The following is a 19,774-nucleotide window of genomic DNA, read 5'->3' on the forward strand; positions in this document are numbered from 1 at the left end:
GAGGATATTCATAATGTGTTATCTGTATCGGGATTCACCCTAACCTTTAAAAGAAACCAACTTGACAATAAACTATTTTTTAAAAATAAGAAAATAAAAGAAGGCAATCATATTGTTCTCATTTTTAGATGAAGAAAGTGAGGGTTGACTATATAAATTGGCTTAGCAGAGAAGTTAAGAAGAGTAGGACCATTCCCTGGAAAAATCATCAAGTGTTTCACAAATGTTATAGTGGAGGGTCGCCTGGGTGGCTCAGTGGGTTGAGTGTCTTACTTCGGCTCAGGTCATGATCTCACAGTTTGTGGGTCCGAGCCCCACGTTCTGCTCTGCGCTGACAGCTCGGAGCCTGGAGCCTGCTTCAGGATTCTTGGTCTCCCTCTCTCTCAGTCCCTCCCCTGCTCGCTCTTCCCCTTTCTCTTTCAAAATTAAAGATTAAAAAAAAAATTTTTAAAGCAAATATTATAGTGGAAAGAATATATTCCAGAATAACTTTTTAAAGAAAACTCTTATCAGTTTATCTGATTGCTAAAATAACCAGTTTATCTTTAGCTGCTTGTGCACACTGCACAATTAGACCTGCATAGTCTGCTTGTATTGCACTGAAGTCATTAGGAATGAAAACAGAATACTGCTTGACTTTAGGAACTTAGTTCTAAAAATCCTGTAAATGTCCTTTTCATTGTTGCAGACCAAGAAGCAGTAGCTGAATAGGAGAGGGTCACTGTACCCAGTGTTAGGAGTGGATGAGGGAAGAGGAGGTAGGAGGTGCTTTAAATGAATATGCAATTATAATACTTGTATATTGAAAACAAAATATATGTACATACACATGGAATTCTGTGCCACAAGCTGGGATGAAATATAAATAGTTGAGCTGTGTTAATTGAGGAAATATATTACGTTTCAGGTAAATGTTATTTAATATCAGTGGTACAGAAATGGGGGCTATTTCCCAATAAAATGATATCCAGCTGTTCATTTTCATCTCTTCTCAGCCATTGCACCGATGGTATCTTCTTATATACACCTCTCTCTCTAAGCTACTCTTAATTGGGTAAACTGGTGACATCAGTTTGTGTTCATGTTCAGAATGATGTATGTTTAATTAGAGTCTCCAAACAAGGTGCTATGCATCTAAGTAGGAATTTTCTTACATCTCTTGCCTCAATTTCACAAAGTAAGATGATGAAGCTTTTACCATTTACTTCTCAGACATACTACTGTAGGTAAGAGAAACAGTAGTATTGAAGCAAACCAGGAAATTTGTTAAAATAAACTGAGAAAGTTTAAATAGGGCTTCTAAAACTTTCATTGAACTCAATGGAGAATGTGTATTTCCAAAACTTCCATCATTAGAATTAATGTTGACCCAAGAATAGAAATGACCCAAGAAGCCCATTTTCTCACATGCCACTTCCCACTGTGTTAATAAGAATTCTGTTCCTTCTTACTGTGGCAGGAAGATGGCTCTCCAAAGTGTATTCTGTTCTTCTCCAAATGAGATCTTTTCTCTAACACATTTTAAGTAATTCAGCAAATCCAGTACATGCAAATTTTTAAGAAATTAGAGTGGAGACTTCAATACTGGAGATACAGATCCTCTGACTTTTAAGATACAAATTAGAAGGCATTGAACTCTTCAGTAGATATAAGAACCAAAATAATGCTTTCATATTTTTATTCCTTTCCTATCCCATTTATTCCTTTTCCTTGTATTTCTTTAGCACCATATTTCACAAATAACAATAATCCATTCTTGATACATGTTTGCACATCTTTCCTACAACCAGTTATTGAGTAAATACAAAATCCAACCAATGTGATATCATGATATATGAATCAAAAATTTCTCCTTGTCCTAAAAGAGTGAAAGCCCAGCAAATGTTTAACTACAGAAAATAGAAGGAACATCCATAAGGAAAAGAATGACTCAGCCCCTTCCAGAGGGCTCTATATGCACGAGGTGTGGGCTGGGAAGCCCAGTATAGACTTTCATGTCATCAGCTCAGAATCTGTGCTTCATGGAGGTTCTCAAAGTAGCAGATAGTTTGAAAGAGGTGAAGATAGGAAGAGACAGACATTACAGATAGTTTTGTGATATCTTTCTGGTGTCATTTGTGAAATTCTATCATTCCTAAGGCTACTAAAAGATGTGAATGATAGTCCTTATTTATATATTTCCATTTCTAGAAATTTATGTCCACAGTTATTCTAGGCTTGAAGGCATCTCTTACAGATTGAAGAATTGGCTCATCATTTATTTTATTACTCATTTATTTATTTGCCTAATGTGAGTCATGTATCAACTCATTTACTGCAAAGCACCACTCTGTGAAGATATTTTCTCCTATTTATAGACGAGGCTGTGAGATTATGAATAGTTACATGATTTCAGAGAGATTCCGCTGAAGCTTCTCTGGTTTCTCTGATTATACTTCTTCCACTTTCTGTACTGCTATTCAGAAAGACACTGGGAATCCCAGAAGACAGAGGGCCTTACGGATCTCCTTCCCAGGTATCTAGCCCAAATCATGACATTCTGAGAATTTACGTAGTACACAGGATCCTAAAATTTTAGTCATTACTCCAGGTTTGTTTTCTTAACCCATTCTGTTTTTCTTTGACATTATTTTCTCTTAACTGACGTAAGGAAAGAGCCTATATTAGAGTTTCATAGTTAAGTATTGTGCTTTATTGTTGCTGATGTAGTTATATTACAGAGTGGAATGTGTGGCAAGAGAGGGGAGAATGCAAGGTAATTCAGTGGACGGCGGCAGCTTAGGGGACCAGAGGAAAAGCAAGGTGAATCTTTGCAGTTAGAGATGGAGTGCTGTAGCTCTGGTGTGTGTGCGGGGGGGGGGGGCACTGGCATCTTCTGGGAACATTCCTAAACATGGCATGCTTTCAGTTTTTAAAATGTAATCTTTAACTGTGTGATAAAATTTAAAATGATGTTAAAATGTAATTCATTATAACTATGGTTAGGAAAGATGAATTGTCATTCAGTTTGAACACACAATTAAATGTGTCCAATAGGCCTGTGGGCCTGCAGTGGTGAGCTCCTGAGACAGATTTTGGTCATGTCGCTGGTGAAAGAACAAACACCTAAGATGTTGCCAGGGATGCAGAATTCATCCCCTTCTCTCTCTGGCTCTCCCTTTCCCTCCCTTCTTAGCTTTATTTTTAATCACTTAAACTGGCATCTTCTATGTTTGCTTCTACGGATAGGAGAATCCAGATGAAGTTGTTCAGGGACAGAGAAACAAGGAGTGAAATGGTGCTACCTTGGACCTGAGAAGGGAATAGGGAATCATCAGGAGAAACCTATTATCATGTCCAGATAAGTAATGATAAGATTACAGATTTTTAGATAATAGATTTATTGAACAATTATTATGTGTCACACCCTCTGATAAGTGCTTTATACGCAATACCTCATTTAAACCTCACAAAACCTATTATACTTCCCATTTTACAGATTAAGTAACAAAGGTCCAGATAGACTAATAGTATGAGTAAATCACACCTCTGTAAATGGTGAAATTAAGACATGAACTCAGACAGACTGGACCCATGTTCTTTACAATGAGATTATTATTTTTTTAGGTTTATTTACTTACTTTGAGACAGAGAGCATGAGCAGCAGAGGGGCAGAGACAAAGGGAGAGAGAGAATCCCAGGAAGGCTCTGGGCCATCAGGAGGCATAGGCTGATGTGGGGCTCCATCTCATGAATAGCAAGATTGTGACCTGAGCAGAGATCAAGAGTCAGATGCTTAACCAGCTGAGCCACCTAGGTGCGCTACAATGAGATTATTAATGTGTGTGGAGCCTATAGGCTAGGACTCTCCTGGTAGCCTAAGCATAAACAGCCAGAAACCCAGGCAATGCCCTTAAACAACAGAGCAGAAAAGAGTTTGCTAGAAAATAAAAGTGGGTGAAAAACTTAGCAGCAGTTTATAAAGAAGATGGGAGATGGAGACTTCTTATTCCCTGGCTTTCCAGAGAGGTCTAACTCCTTGTCATCTTATTTAATAAACCATTTTTCAATAGATATATTTTTATACATGGAAATATATAGATTATAATACTATATAATATATATTATCATAACTATATATTATGTAATATATGATAGTATATATTATATTAAGGTATATATATGTATACATAGGCATTATAAGATGTTAAATCAGTTGTGTTCTAAAATAAGAAAAATAACCACAATTTGAAGTTCAGAAAATTGAGTACCATGGTACTCATTGATGTCACTATTGTACAAATGGTAGGAGAGCCTTGATCCCTGATTCTTAGTGGGCAGCACACACGTGTTGACAAAGTATGCCACACTTCTCATCTCCTCCAGTCCTCATAACAATCCTATTATCCGGTGCTAATATCACTCCAATTTTATATATGAATAAGGCAAGCCCTTCCTGTAGCTGATGCATACATAGACTTCAGAATGAATCAAACATGAATATTCATTCTGGTTCTGTTTACTAATTATGTTGTGTAACATGTCCTCTAAGGGTTTCATTTTTCCCTTCTTTATACTATAAGAAACCAAAGAGAAGGGACACCTTGGTGGCTCAGTCGGTTAAGCGTCCATCTCTTGATTTTAGCTCAGGTCATGATCTTATGGTTTGTGAGTTCGAGCTCCATGTTGGATTCTGTGCTCCCTTCTCTCTCTGCCTCTCCTTCCTCTTTACTCACTGGTTCTACTCTCTCTCTCTCTCTCTCTCTCTCTTTCTCTCTCTCTTTCTCTCTCTCTCTCTATCTCTCTCTCTCTCTAAACAAATGATCAAAGAAAAGAAACTTAGGAATAGAGGAAAGAAGAAGGGAGAAGCACCTTGTTGTGTTTGGTCCACATTTGGTGTTTAATGCATGCTTGTTGACTGTGTTGAATCAGGATTTCTGGGATGTTTAGCAATTCTTGGGAGCTTTTATCATTAAGTCAACCAGGCAGGAAATGTGTGAAATATCTACACAGGCAGCAAGTGGCATCTTTAAATAGTTGAGGTAGACTTTAAACTGAATTTAAACAAAGTCATTTTTCCCCCAGCAAGTTCTCCCATTGTGTAATCTTGTAATATTATGACATTTTCACCTGTGATCTTACTAAAGGGCTGTATTTATAGCCTATTTTATAAATTCTTATGTCTCACCCCATAAAGTCTGTCATGAACTGGAACTTTAAAAAATGAGAAAAATATCTCTGCCTCTGTTAGAGTTAAGAAATTTAAACGACACCCAAAAGTTTTTCCAGTTTTATGCTATTTATAAACTGTTAAGAAAGGGGCCTTCGCCACCACCTTCTGAGTAGGAAAGTTTATTAAATTTTCTTGCAATCAGACATGATGATTACGGTGAGTATGATGATGATAATGATAAACATATCTCTAGCACTTTTAGAACATATCTTTAGAGACTGATTGATGCTTTATTTTTAGGCTGCAACCATATTTGACCAGTGGAAAAATCGAGGCTCAGTGAATCTGAATTATCCCAGAAACAGCAATATGTAAATAATAGAGATAGAATAGCTATCTTCTCATTGCATCCTCATTGGTGGGGCGCAGAGAGAGATCCTGTGTCTCCTGTGTTTTGTAAAAAGCCATTCATGCCATCATGAAGGCCCACCCACATGACTTAAACTAACCCTAATTACCCATCAAAGGCCTCATTTCCACATGCTGTCATATTGGGAGACAGGACATTAACCTATGAATTTGGGGGCAGCACAAACATTCAGTCCATGATACACTTTTTTCAGCCTCCATTCCATCCTGTTTTTGTTTATTTCATTGCTTATTTATGGGTCAGTTCTTCTAATAATGCCGTATGTTCTTTAAGACATTTACCTCATTGAATTCAGCATTCCATAACCAAAACACAGGTCTTGGTGTATAAAGAGGATAGCAATAAATGCCATAAAAACATAATTTACTATATTATCTTGATGCCTAGTATCCCTTGAAGCAGTTGGTTTTAGATACAAAATACCTTAGCGGCACCTACGTGGTTCAGTCAGTTAAGCGTCCAGCTCTTGATCTTGGCTCAGGTCATGATCTCACAGTTCATGAGTTCAAGCTCCACATCAGGCTCCTTGCTGACACCACAGGGCCTGCTTGGGATTCTGTCTCTCCCTCTCTCTATCCCTCCCCTGCTCATTCTCTTTCTCTCTCTCAAAATAAATAAGTAAACTTTAAAAATGACACCTTAATAATGTCGTCTCTGAAGGAGTTTTCTCAAAAGAGGAACTACTATCCTGTGCATTTAAAATGGTGAATTTCAGAAACTCTAGTGTTGTAAAGCTGCTAAAATATCTATTCCAACTCTTAAAAATGATTACTAGACAGTCAGCCACCATCTTATTTCAATGGACAGAAACTAACCAGAATCCTAAATATATACTTTACTTGTCAAGAAAACAAAACAACCCAACGGCAACAATAATAATAACACATACATGTCATCTAGTCAAATCTGTGTTTAACATAAGTACATATTTCCTTTGAACTGCCATAAATAACATGCTGCCTAGCACCATCCTGCTTTGGGCTTGAGTTTATTGTTTTATGTGATATTTTGTGGCAACTGCTAATTATCATAAGCTGTCCAATAAATGTGATGGATTGTCCAATTAACTCTTCATCAGCATCCGTTTTTGAAGATGCTACCTATTGAAACTGATGACAGTTTATGACCTCCATGTTGCATATGTAGCTAATTACTCCTTGGACAATAATTATTAAGTTTCTTGTGCCTCATTCAGTCATTTTATTTTACAAATTATGATGCCACTGAGTTTCCCAATCCATTTGACTTCACAACTATGACTCTCACAGGATTACTAAAGGTCTGCTGTGGAATATATGGATCATATAAACACTGAAGTAGGTTACAGATGTGTCTGTTTTGTAGGTTTTCCATCGACCGGCACACTGACCTGGAGAGACAATTCAACATTAATGCGGATGATGGAAAGATAACACTGGCAACACCACTTGACAGAGAATTAAGTGTATGGCACAACATAACAATCATTGCTACCGAAATTAGTAAGTGCCTGGGTTTAATTCCTTCCTTGTGTGACTGGGTTCATCTTATGGCTGGTGATCACATGACAAATGGTCCCTATTTGCATCAGATATTTTGGCATTAGAACTTATTTTAATGTTCCCAAGGAGCCTTTGAATGAATTGTCTCAACAAGAGATAACTTGCCCAGTGGTAAATTACCAAAGTTTGCAATATATATAGGAAGGAAACATTCTCATATCCAAATATTCATATATATATTCAGCCGTCAAAAATAATGTTTTGCATATTAAAATATGGGGGAAACAGTGTGAAAGGGTAGGTAGAAAAAAGAACTCAAGTATTATATAAATGGGCCAATTACATAAATAGGCCAAACATATATATTATATACAATTAATGAAACTATGGTTCACATATTTAAACCACATACATACATATTCACATATGCAGACAGAAAATATAGAAGGAAACTTCATAGTATCAGTGCATAGTATTTTGTAGTGATAAAATTATAGATGATTTGGGGTTTTTTTTTAGTTAAATGTATTTTACGTGGTAACCATTCACTGTTTAAAACTGTAACTTTAGTGTAATTGCTTTCATAAATTACATGTGAAAATGTAAGCCTTTTTTTAATTTAGAGGATGTTCCAGGTTTGTTAAAATAATGTATGTTCATATTTCAATCAGTTTTTGGTGAGGACAGCTTCTTTGATTGTATGAACTGCCAGTATTACTCAGTCTCTAAACAGTAGCTGTATGCTGCACTGTCTTTGAGAATTTGCACTCAGCCTCAGCAATCTTTATTATACAAAAAGAATGTAATATTCATCTTATTTCCAAACAAAATACATTTTGCATGTTATCTGATGTCCTTCTCTCCATAAAGGACCTGATAAGGCCTTTACAGTTTACACAGATTCAAGAGGGACAAAGTTTTGAATGAGCTGGGAATCCGCATAAGGAAATTAAAATCAACATTAAGAAAAATTCATGGGCATATATACAATATAGAGTGTATAGATGACAATTAATGGATGTGGGATCTAAAATCTGCTCTGTTCTCTCTCTAAAATTTCCTCATGGTTTCACATGTGGGAAAACAGGGCAAACATGTCTGAGACACATGATTAATTTGTTGGTACAAATGAGCAGTCCATGCCATAAGGAGGGCACTGCTTTTCCTTGTTCTGAGATATGGGAGAGGGGGATGTCCCCCATGAAGCCTTGTTAAAAAACAAACAAAACAAAAGAAAACCAACAAAAACACTACGTGAAAAAAGTGAAGACTTTTTTTATGTCATCCTTGAATGCAAGCAGAGGACCTACAGTTAGGTTGATATGTAACTTCAGCCCTACCAAATGGAGGGTTCTGGAGAGGGCATGAACTTTAGAAACTCTCCTGTTTTTCTGGCCAAGGAGTAGTGTTCTCTTCCTCAGTGTGTTATTCTGGTAACAGTTATGCTTCACTAACATTAAGGGATAAAGCAAACCAACGATACTACTTGGTAACTGGTTTATTAGAAATGTTAACCCCATCTAGAGAAGTACAGACATGAAATTTCTATAATTTACAACATTGAAGCCACATTATAACCTTAAGCCTCAGAGAAGAACTGTATACATTTAGATTGCTTTAGGGCTTTATAAAACTTCTCTAAAGGATCACAGTTTTCTTTATGCAGGCAGTAATTACTTTTTCGAGAACTTTTCTCATATTGAATGCAACCTAGTTGAGTTAGCCTTAATCCATGACACTTATTTTTTATGAGCTAGATGTCTTTACTTAATATTCATCAAGGAGGTCCCCCAATTACAAGGGTCTATGGTACTCATTCTAAGGAGTAAAAATAAATGAATATACAGAGCAGGTGGTTAAGAAAGGTTTCAGGGACAATCATGAAACAAGAGACTCATTTTGCAAGGAATTACAGACAAGTAAGAAGACAGACACAAAAGCAGATGCTCCAAGGTAAAGCATCTGGGTCACTCCAGGGTCACTCTAGGGTGACCAAGTCTGAGATGACATTCATTTGCTCATTCACTCAGTAATTATTTATTGACTCTGTACTACTTGCCAAGCACTCTAGTGGTGACTGGAGATACAGCAGTCAGCAAAAGAAACAAAATCCCTGGTGCTCTTGGGGTTTTCCTTCTCATAGCTCCTGAAAGCACCTGCATATGAAAGGATAAGTTGAAATCTGCTGAGATCTCCATAAAGACAGACTGAGGGGTAAGGAAGAAGATGGTGAGTGTCATGAATTACCTGCAGTTCCCTGTTGATGGTGTGGAAAAGTTCATTGAACATATGATTATATTAAAAAAGGGATCATGATAAATATGAAAAAGAACAAGTCCTTGTTTGTATCGGTAAGATAATTAGTTAAGATCATTTTGAAGCAGTATAGATTATTATTTTTTAATACATAGAGTGTAGTCAAATTACAAAAGCATATCAAAATTTAGGCCAGATAAAATTTTCTTCATGGCTTGAGATACACCACTCAAATATGTCCCAGATTCAGGTTTACAGTTGGTTCCATATAGGGAACAAATACAGAATGGCCATGCCCATGTAAAGACAATCTACTTCTCCGTGAACCTGATAGAGTTTAAAATATATAACCCAAACTTACATTACTCTGTTGAAATAAGGAGAACTCTTGCTTCCTGTTACTTAGTTAATGAATTAATTAATTCTCACCTGGAGATTGAAAACTATACAACCTTACATAAGCATATTTTGACCTATAAGGAAGTTTAATTCAGAAGGTCAAACATCTCAAGAAATGTGGAACTGTTAACTTAGATATCGGTCGACTTTTCTTGGAATGTTTGCCTGTAACCTTCTTAGCATCGGCAAGAAAGAAAGTACAAAAGAGAAATTTAATTTTTAGTTGTAAGATATAAGCTGAAGCGGGCATACATTTAGGAACTTTAAAGTACAATTAAGCCATTTTTTTCTAAATCATAAAAAGAAGTAGAAATAATAAGATCACAGAGGACTTAAAAAAATTGGAATTACATGAAAATGGCTTAAAAACTTGTTTGACTTGGTTTTATTACTTAGCCCATCATGTAATGTTTATCTTCCGAAGCCACAGACTATGTCTTGGGGAAAAAAATATTAAACAGAGATTTATTGTATTTGGACGAGTCAAAGATTTAAAACCACCCAGGACCAGAGAACCTTATAGGGGGAGGTTTTAATAAAGATAAAGAAATATTCATTCCAGGGTGAACAATTTAAAATTATTCTCAGAATGCCATCTCATCAAAGATTTAAACAAATGAAATTAAGCTTTAAAAAAATGGATCTTAGGAAAGTCCATCTGTTATCTCTTAATGAGAATGGAGATGCTGTCCTTTATCCTCTGTGAGATTCACTTAACCAAGGCTGAGATGCTTCACTGTGTGTATTACACAAGTATTTCAGTGGTAATAGATCTAGCTTGCCATCACAATCAACAGGCACATCTCATTACATGAGCTGGCAGTTAGATGCCTATGCCCTAACAAGAGATTAGACTGGTAGAGCGTGTTTCTGCTACTAGCAATCCCATCGTCTGCAACTGTAGTGCATGGCTGCTGTTTACCACAGTGGTGAAGGTTTAAGGTAAATTTAGCTGACTAATTAAGCACTGAAAAAGTATTAGGTAAGCCCTATGATGCATTAAATTCTCACAGCACTCTGAGAAAGTAGGTACGATTAATATAATTGAGCCTTGAACAACACAGGTTTGTACTGCACAGATCCACCAGGACTTATAGTATTGTAAATGTATTTTGTCTTCCTTATTTTCTTCATTACATTTTCTTTTCTCTAGCTTACTTTATTGTAAGACTATGGTATATAATACGTATAACATACTAACTACATGTTAATACACTGTTCATGTTATCGGTAAGACCTCTGGTCAAGAGTAGGCTAAATTAATATAGCCTATAATATATAAATACAATTCAGTGTTTGGAGAGTCAAAAGTTATACATGAATTTTTGACTGTGCAGAGCTGGGGCATTGTTGCCACTCCAAACCCCAAAATTGTTTAAGGGCCAACTGTATGCAGTTTTCAGACAAGGAAAGTCACTCAACACAGTTAGGTAACTTGCCCAAAATTTCATAGACGGCAAGGGCTGGGGTGAGAAGGCAAGATCGGTACCCATACTATTCGATGGCAGATTATATGTTCCTAGATGCTTCCATGGAAGAAACGTCTGTTAGATCTTCTTTTCTTTCATCCTCTTGTTTAAATTGGGCTTCCAACACCACTATAGCATTTGCTAAAGCAAGTGAATGCAGTATTTTCTCTATGCAGAGCAGAAGGCTGGTGCCTGGACAGGGGTGCAATGGAGGAAAGAACAAACATGCACTAGATCAGGCCCTGCTCTTATAATGCATCTAATTGAAGATTAGAAGTATTGTCTAATGCACGAAGCAGAGCTCTGAGACTGTTCAGACTGGATGTCTATAACTACTTTACAGATGAGGAAACTGAGGAACAGAGATTAGAAGGCACACAATAGTACGTTTTATGGGACAGTGGTTTTCAGTGAAGATCACATCTAATTCCATTGACCCGAAACACCTACATGAAAGAGGCCTTTGTGTCCGACCAGGACCTGCCATGTCAGAATTTCCAGGCAGCAGTTCAGGAACCCACTTTCCTGAGCTCCACCACCCCTACTCCTGTCCCGCCCCCAATCAGAGGTGTCTTAGACTCTTAACAATGCCGTGAATGAAGGCAGAGAAAGTTGAGGTGTTCCTTTGTTTTGTTTTTTCTTTATTTGTTGTCATTCATCTGGTGATTAGGTGATACTTCCCTGAGCTGTGATTTGGCCTAAGGCCCCTCAGACGATGCACAGGGCTCCGTGAGGTTGGACAGAATGCTAAGACCTACCTATGAGGACAGCATGATTAACAACAGCTGTAGGAGACATAAAGGACATTGAGAGACAGCGGGGGAATCCGCTTACTTAGAATAGTCACTCCGGGGGCATTTCAGAGGCATTGAATGACAGTTTTAGAGCAGAGAAACTGGTAATGTGAGGTGGTAAGTAGGGAAACCCGCTGACCCTGTGTGCCTGGGCGCCAGCAGTTGGCATTTACAGAAAGCACACTACTATTGGTTACCTGAAAGTATTTTAAAGCAGGAAGCATATAATTGCCCATTAAATTAATCTCTTTGAGTTAGTGATAATGCATTGCTCTGGCCCACTACAGTGGGCTGCACACAATATTGCAAATGAAGCTTTTCGCTAATGATGGCTAAATCTCCCCGGGAAAACACTAGTTTGATAGCACTTAAGAAATGTTTCTTCCTGGCATCGGGCCCAGTTGCCAGAATAATTACTTTGTCCAGTCCAGGATACTTGGGAAAAATATATCTTTATAGCTTATTGTGCAGAGAAATCTTAAGTCCTGGAGCTGGCTATGTCTTGGCCATATAACCTTGGACAAACTGTTTCTACTCGTCTGTTCTCAGTTTTTTTGTCTGTGGAATGGGAATCATAATTGTTCCTTGCAATCTTGGCTGTAGTGAGAATTGAATTAAAAGTGATAGTATTGTACCTCTTAGCTCAAAATTCATCTACAACCTCTAGAAATTAATAAATTATATACGTTGTTACTAATATAGCTCCAATCCTGAGCTTTGAATCACAGCTTAATTTAAAATTATGGATTTCGTTTATATTGTGCATTACTTCATCTCCGCCCCACGACAGCAGAATTGGTAGTCATGGTCTGTGTGTTACTGCTAGGTACGGTTATGTTTCTTTATTGCACGACTGATAGAATAACTTTGTTCACCGACCTTTAGATTGTCCTTGGTTCAGGCACGGTAGACTGACCAGTGGTTAAGGGAAGGTGCATTTTTGGAGAGCCTACTTGAACTAAAGACTTCAAATTTTATATCAAGGTCCTGTTCAATATATATCATCTCTTTTTTTCCCTGTGGCATAATAGAGACTAGTGTTTCATTGAGATCAGTGTTATTCCCTAGTGTAGGATTGAGTGGAAACAGATGAAGGGATGCCATATTTTTCCATTAGATAACTCTCACAGAAGGGAAAGGGTGCTGTGGGAGCCTGACACAGACTGTGAAATTCAGGTGCAAGGGTTATTAAAGGGCTCCCAAATACCGGAGAGGCTGTAACAATAGGACCATCTGAGAATATAGGCCCCGGACCTCAGACAAGCATACAGGTGCTATAAGGTGGAGATCACCATTATTGTTAACAATAAGAATGATAATGAAGGGATTTGGGAAATATATGTAAGTCAGTGGGAAACTACAGGTTCTTGGAAAAGGGGTCAGCATCCAGTCCACGGTTCTCTAGAGGGAAGGACTGGAGTCAGCATCATTCTGCATCCAAGGAGATGCTTATTCAAATGAGTATCATTCTGTGAGTAGACTGCATCACCTTTTTTTTTTTTTTTTAACCTGCTATAGCGCCCATGTCCTATATAGCTACTCTGGTTTTTTGCAGATTGACCTGGCAATTTCTCCCTATTCCCTCTGTGTTCTGCATCCATTATACCAACATCTTCCCACAACCTCTCCATCTTTTTTTTTAATCTCTGCCCTTCTTTAGTTCTCATCTACTTAGAAAAGCATGCAGATTGAGATTGGAGATAGGGGTTTTAACCAGGAACTTCTTTACGATGTCACTATGACCAACAGCCCCTTAGTCCTAACTTAGAAAAAGAAGGTGAGAGGTTTCTATCCCTGTCTTGCCCTGGTCTCTCTTTATAAACCACATACGCAAGCCTCCACAATAACTCTTCCAGTAGGCAAAGGGTAGAAAGAAGGCAAGCAGAGAACAGCAATTCAACCTTTTTAGGTGCAAAGTGACAACAAATGGGCCACTCAGGGCAATTAAATGGTCATTTGCAGCATTGAGGATAGCAGATCGAGTGCTGTGAGATGAGGAGGCCTTAGATATAAATATATGAACAGATTATAAAGATCAGATAGTATTAGACTGATTTGTCTTCAGGCTTTGGTTTCTCTGGGGCAGAGATGTTATAAGGACTTGGGGAGAAAGTCCAATTATCGGTCTGGAAATCAAAGAAAACAAGGGAGAAGTTTAGTGATTGGTTTTCTAAGCCTGCTTCTTGGATAGAATCATGACTTTTTCACTTAGCCACACTCACTGTGTTAGCAAGGTACTTAACTTCTCTCTATGGCTCACTTTCCCTACACATAAAATGGAGAATTGTTGCACCTTTTGAGGTACATGATGAGGTGTAAACATTTAGGTTCTAACCTTTTGCTCAATATAGTGTAAAATTGTTAAGGGACAGAGGATGGTTTCTGAACCCAGGTTCAGCTGCTTGCTGCCTTTAAGGCAGATTCAAGAGACAGGTGTTGGTGGGAAAGGAAAGGTTCCTGTATTCAGGAGGTCAGCAACTGGGGAAGATGGTGGGCTAACTTCCCAAGGACCATCATCCTAGTCCAGGCCAAGTAGGGGGTTTTCAACAGGGAAGATGCAGAAAATGGTGAGGGTGGCTACATTCAGGAGAAGCTAGTGCACCAGTTAATCATTTGTCTTTGCAAGGCTTCCGGATTCTACCACTCTGCCAGTAATCAAGGCTCACAGGTGTCTTGCAGTAAAGGACACCCTGGGAGCTCAGCAGGTGCATCCTGATAAGGCTGTTGAGACTCCTCCCCCTGTTACCAGTAATTAAACTACAGCTTGTCTCTTGAGGAGACCGGTCCGTGGTTGCTATCTTTGAACACAGTCAGGCTTTATCTTCTGGAAAGTCTGGTCCTTTATTCCTCATGGCCAGTGGATGCAGGATCTCCTGGGAAGCAGGTTAGTTCTCCTTCAAACCATGAAGTTTAGGTGAGCAAGCAAGGAGCAAATAGGCTTGAAGCAAGTCAACCCTTAAGGACTGGCTGGAGGGTGTTGGCAAGTGCTGATAATAATGGCAATGCAATATTGATTCTTATAACAGTAATTATGCAGCAAACTTTACTTTCTCATTATTATGTAATTCAAGAAGATATGCCCAAGATGGGTCTTCTTGTCATGAGCGGAACCACCTGACTTCATTCTGAGGATCTGCCAAATTGTGACCTTGTTCCAGAAGGGTTATCTTGGGATTATTTGGGAAATATAATTTTCCACAGTGATGTGTACCTGGTCAGCTCTAAGTGTCCTGGCCAGGTTCTCAACTTTAAAAGGTCCTGAGAGTTCTAACCCCAAACCAAGGTCATGGGCAATGCTATCACCACTTTCACAACAAGTGGTAGTGGTTCTTAGTTAAAGACGTGAACTTTGAGTCAAATTGTCATAGCCAAAATATTGGGGCAATGTAAGCTTTATGTGTGACTTGAATAAGTTATATAATCTCTATAAGCTTCAGTTACTATATTTTAACTTTGTTACTAGTGTTAAATGAGATAATACAGGTAAAGGACGTCAGAGACCAGCATATAGTATTTCCTCAGTAGTGTTGTCTTACCTCTCTCGGGCTTTCCCCTTCCTTCTCCCTGCTCTTCTCTCACCTCCCCCAGACTCAGTGTGGTGCCTACCCCTTCACATCCCCTGGCGTCTCTTTTGTCTTGTAGCTAAACATTGTTTTTCACTCATCTTCCCCCATTTTCCCCAGCCACTTGGGCTTAGGGGGAAAGTGGATCAAAGCGTTATATGAACACTCTGATTTGTATGCGTTCACCTCTGTGGCATAATAAACCACGTCTGAACTCTGCAGCTTAAAATAATAAACATGTATTTCTCCTGGTTCGATGGGGCCAGCTGGGCAGTTCTTTGGGTTTGAACCAGCTTTGCTAATCTTGCTGGTCAGCTGGTGGCTTGTCTGGGGGTAGATGATCTGTGTGGATGTCACGTGTCTGTATAGAGGTTTGGTGAGACCAGGTGCTGTAGAGGACGCTTCTGTTCTCTGTGACACATGTGTCTGATCCTCTGATAGGCTAGCTCTGTGTCTCCACTGCTGCTCTCAGGGCTCCAAGGAGCAGCAGCAGATTGGTGAAGAAGCACTTTTCATGTCTCTGTATCACGTTTGCTATTACCCCAGTGTCCAGAACAGGTTAGATAACCAAGAGCAGATTCAAGGAGTAGAGGAATAAATATCACCTCTTTGTGGGAAGAGTTGGAAATATTATGGCCAGTTTTTTATTCTTTTTAAAATGTATTTCATGCTTGGATGTTGAATCTCAATATGTGTGACCAAGAAGTGATAATGATCTGCAGCCTACACATAGGGATATACCTGCCTTTCTTCCAGAATCCTCACTATACTGTATGTGAGTCAGAATTTTTTGCTCCCACACCTTTCTTATTTGGGAGAAACAATAAGACACAATATTTCTGACAGCCATCAACTGGTTAACTGCAGGTTCTTTAGAATTTCAACTTAAAATAGCAATTTGTATTACTCATTCTAAATCTCTTAGTGCATTTGTAATGCTATAAGAACTTCTGTGTAAGTGTTCATGCAAGCATTAACTATTATTATTACTATTTCCTGATACTCAAACCGGGTCGGATTTCTTTGTTGTTAAAGTCTCACAGATCCATGCTCTTTTCCTTCAGATGACAGGTTAAGGCTTATAAATAACCACTTACTTGCTTATGGCTTTGAGAATACATCTCGAAAGGAAGAAATGGGTGAAGCCCTTGCTCTTGTGAAACATGCTATTACTGTTTTATTATTGATCACTGTTTTATCCTGGCATCCTAACATAGTGCTTGGTGCTCCCAATAAATATTTGCTAAATTAATGAATGAGTAAAGGAAACAATGTATTAATACCACTGGAGAGTTTCCTGATGAGTTCTGACTCTGAACTGCCACTATTAATGGATTAGTGAAAAGGATCTTTGCTTTAATGTACCCTACTCAGCTCTTGGTTACAGTTTTCAGACACGCACACATGCTCCATGGCTTTCTGGATTTTCTAAAGTCATGGTTTCCTCAGTGACTGAAGTTGAGACACAAAGGGCAAGAAGAACTGTGCTCCCCTTGTATGAAAATTGTGAGCCATTGACTGTACTCACAGGGAGGGATTCCCATAGAATATTAATCAATCTCGGGAGTCAGAAATCATGAGAAAGGTGCTGGCAGAGAGGAGCCTTGGGTCCCCTCTCCCTCCCCAAGGATCCAGGCTTCTGATCTAAGAAACTTTATTTCTCCACTTCTGAGAGCCTTGAGGCAAGCCCTGCATAATACCAGCCCACACTTCATTACCCAACAAGCCTGTTTATCATTTAATCTGATCTGTATTGAACAACTGGAAGCAGGTTACAAAGCAGCAAAGCCAAGAATGAAAACGCAGTGCATTTTCTGATTACAGGAATCTCTAATCCAAAGCTTAGAAACTGGGGCTAAAAATAGGCACCAATTCCATCTTTATCCACCCCCACCTACCTCACATTTCAGTCAGGTTCAGATGACCCTTCAGCCAAACGGTAGACATTAAACTATGATAGCTTGCTTCCATCTCATTTGGGGTGGCAAGGCATTGATTATGCTGCACCCTTGCTTACGCTAGTGATGCTTTCTGGTTTCTGGAGTCTCTAGTACAAGGATCCACCACATGTGATCCCCACGGTCAAAGGTTATGCTGTTTGTAACAAGGATATGTTATGGCTGCTCCTTTTATGACTATCCATTCTATCTACCCACAAACTCAAATCAACTAAAAGCAAAGAAACAAACATCATTTTAGCACCAAATTTGGGGCTAGGTATTGTGTTGTTTATAAGAACTATTTTGTTTGAGCCCTACAGAACCCCATTAAAGAATGAAGAGGAGGTGATGCCTGAGGGGCTCAGAAGGCTGTTTGACTATTGATTTCAGCTTAGGTCATGATCTCAACAGTTTGTGGGATTGAGCCCTGCATCAAGTTCCACACTGACAGCACAGAAACTGCTTGGGACTCTGTTCTCATTCTCTCTCTCTCTCTCTCTCTCTCTCTCTCTCTCTCTCTGCCCCTCCTCAGCTTGTACCATGTGTCTCAAAATGAATTAATAAACTAAAAAAAAAGAATAGACAGGAAATCCTCTGAGATGTGAAATTGTGAAATGACCACTTGAGGCCTACATAGCCAGAATTCACAAAATCATGTCAAAACATAATGCTTTCATATCTTCAAGACCTACAGTATTATTTTTCTAAAGTTTCTAAAATAAATACCCAGAACAGACCGGGTTCAGCTCATTTCAACAAGAATTCCATGTGCACCTACTGTGTTAAGAATTGGGTACTTGGAATGCCAAAAGACATGACTCATTTCTCTTTGAGCCTCAATAGTGCATCTAAAGCAAAGAACTTTTCCCTAGGCATCCATTTGAAACTCTAACATATCATTTACTAAAAAGCGTGTAATTGGGAGCAGGGTGAGATTTCTCCATTGGACAGGAAAGACTATGTTCTCTGGGAGGATTCCTTGGAGGAGGTATATATTCATCAAGCTTTTTGTCAGAGATTTCACAATTAACAAATATCTTGATCAAGTGGAGAAGAGCTTAGAATATGTTCTGGTGATGAGAGAAGTCAGGAGAAAAAGAAGATATGGTTGGGAAATTAAGTGAAGCAAATTTTGGTTGCCTTCTGATAACAGATCAAGGACATTGTCTTATTCTCTGTCAGAGAGGCCCATCATATAGATTAAAATAATGAAATAAGAGTTTTATAGGATGTAGAATATTAGGATTCAGATTAAGGAGAATAGGCTATTGGAATGGGGAATCTGAGATGTAGAAAATGAAGGGAGAAGAATATGGCTATGATGGTGTTTTTGTTTTTCATAACAATATAGTTAACATACAGTGTTAGTTTCAGGTGTACAATGTAAGGATTCAACAATTATATACATAGTGCTTATCAAGATATGGGCACTCTTTAATCCCATTCATCTACTTCACCTGTCCCTCCCACCCCCCACACCTCCCCTCTGGTAACCGTGTTTGTCCTCTATAATTAAGAGTCTGTGTTTTGGATTGTGCATATGTGTTGGTTTTTTTTTCACTTTGTTCATTTGTTTGGTTTCTTAACTTCCACATATGAGTGAAATCACCTAGTATGTGTCTTTCCCTGACCTTGTTCACTTAGCATTTTACTCTCTGGATCCTTGCATGTTGTTGGAAATGGCAACATTTGATTCTTTTTTATAACAGATTATAAATATAAAATATTAATATTCCATTGCACATATGTACCCCATCTTCCTTATCCATTCATCTATTGATGGACATTTGGGCCGCCTTTATAATTTGGCAATTATACATAATACTGCTATAAACATAGGGTAGCATGTATCTTTTTGAATTAATGTTTTTGTATTCATTGGCTAAATACCAAGCAGCAGAATTACTGGATCATACTGTAGTTCTATTTTTAATTTTTTGAGGCACTTCCATACTCTTTTTCACAGTGGCTGCACTAGCTTACATTCCCAACAACAATACATGGTGATTACTTTTCTCCACGGCCTTGCCAATCCTTGTTGTTGTTTGTTTTTGGGGCTTTTGATTTTAGCCATTCTGGCAGGTGTGAGGGGAGACTGGTTTTGTATCTCTCTGATGATGAGTGATGTTGAGCGTCTTTTCATGCATCTGTAAAGCATCGGTATGTCTTCTTTGGAGAATTGTTTGTGGCTGTCTTCTTCCCATTTTTTAGTTGAATTATTTGGGTGGTTTTTTTTTTTTTTTTTTTTTTTTTTGTTTTTTTTTTTTTTTTTCTTTTTTTTTTTTTTTTT

General features: G+C 38.3%; 1 protein-coding gene across 3 annotated transcripts in view; it reads left to right on the forward strand.

Annotated features, from left to right (window-relative positions):
- CDH8 (cadherin 8) overlaps nucleotides 1–19,774 on the forward strand; it is a 345,469-nt gene that overhangs the window by 199,793 nt on the left and 125,902 nt on the right. For all 3 annotated transcript variants that reach the window (XR_013336005.1, XM_077767844.1, XM_077767845.1), the window contains exon 7: nucleotides 6,927–7,063. Coding sequence is in view for 2 of the 3 variants with exons in the window: in XM_077767844.1 (XP_077623970.1) it covers nucleotides 6,927–7,063 (137 nt within the window). In the remaining variant the exon portion in view is untranslated. The remainder of the gene's footprint in view (nucleotides 1–6,926; nucleotides 7,064–19,774) is intronic.

The sequence above is a fragment of the Crocuta crocuta genome, unplaced genomic scaffold (assembly GCF_008692635.1).
Source record: "Crocuta crocuta isolate KB4526 unplaced genomic scaffold, BGI_CrCroc_1.0 scaffold688, whole genome shotgun sequence".
NCBI classification, from domain to species: domain Eukaryota; kingdom Metazoa; phylum Chordata; class Mammalia; order Carnivora; family Hyaenidae; genus Crocuta; species Crocuta crocuta.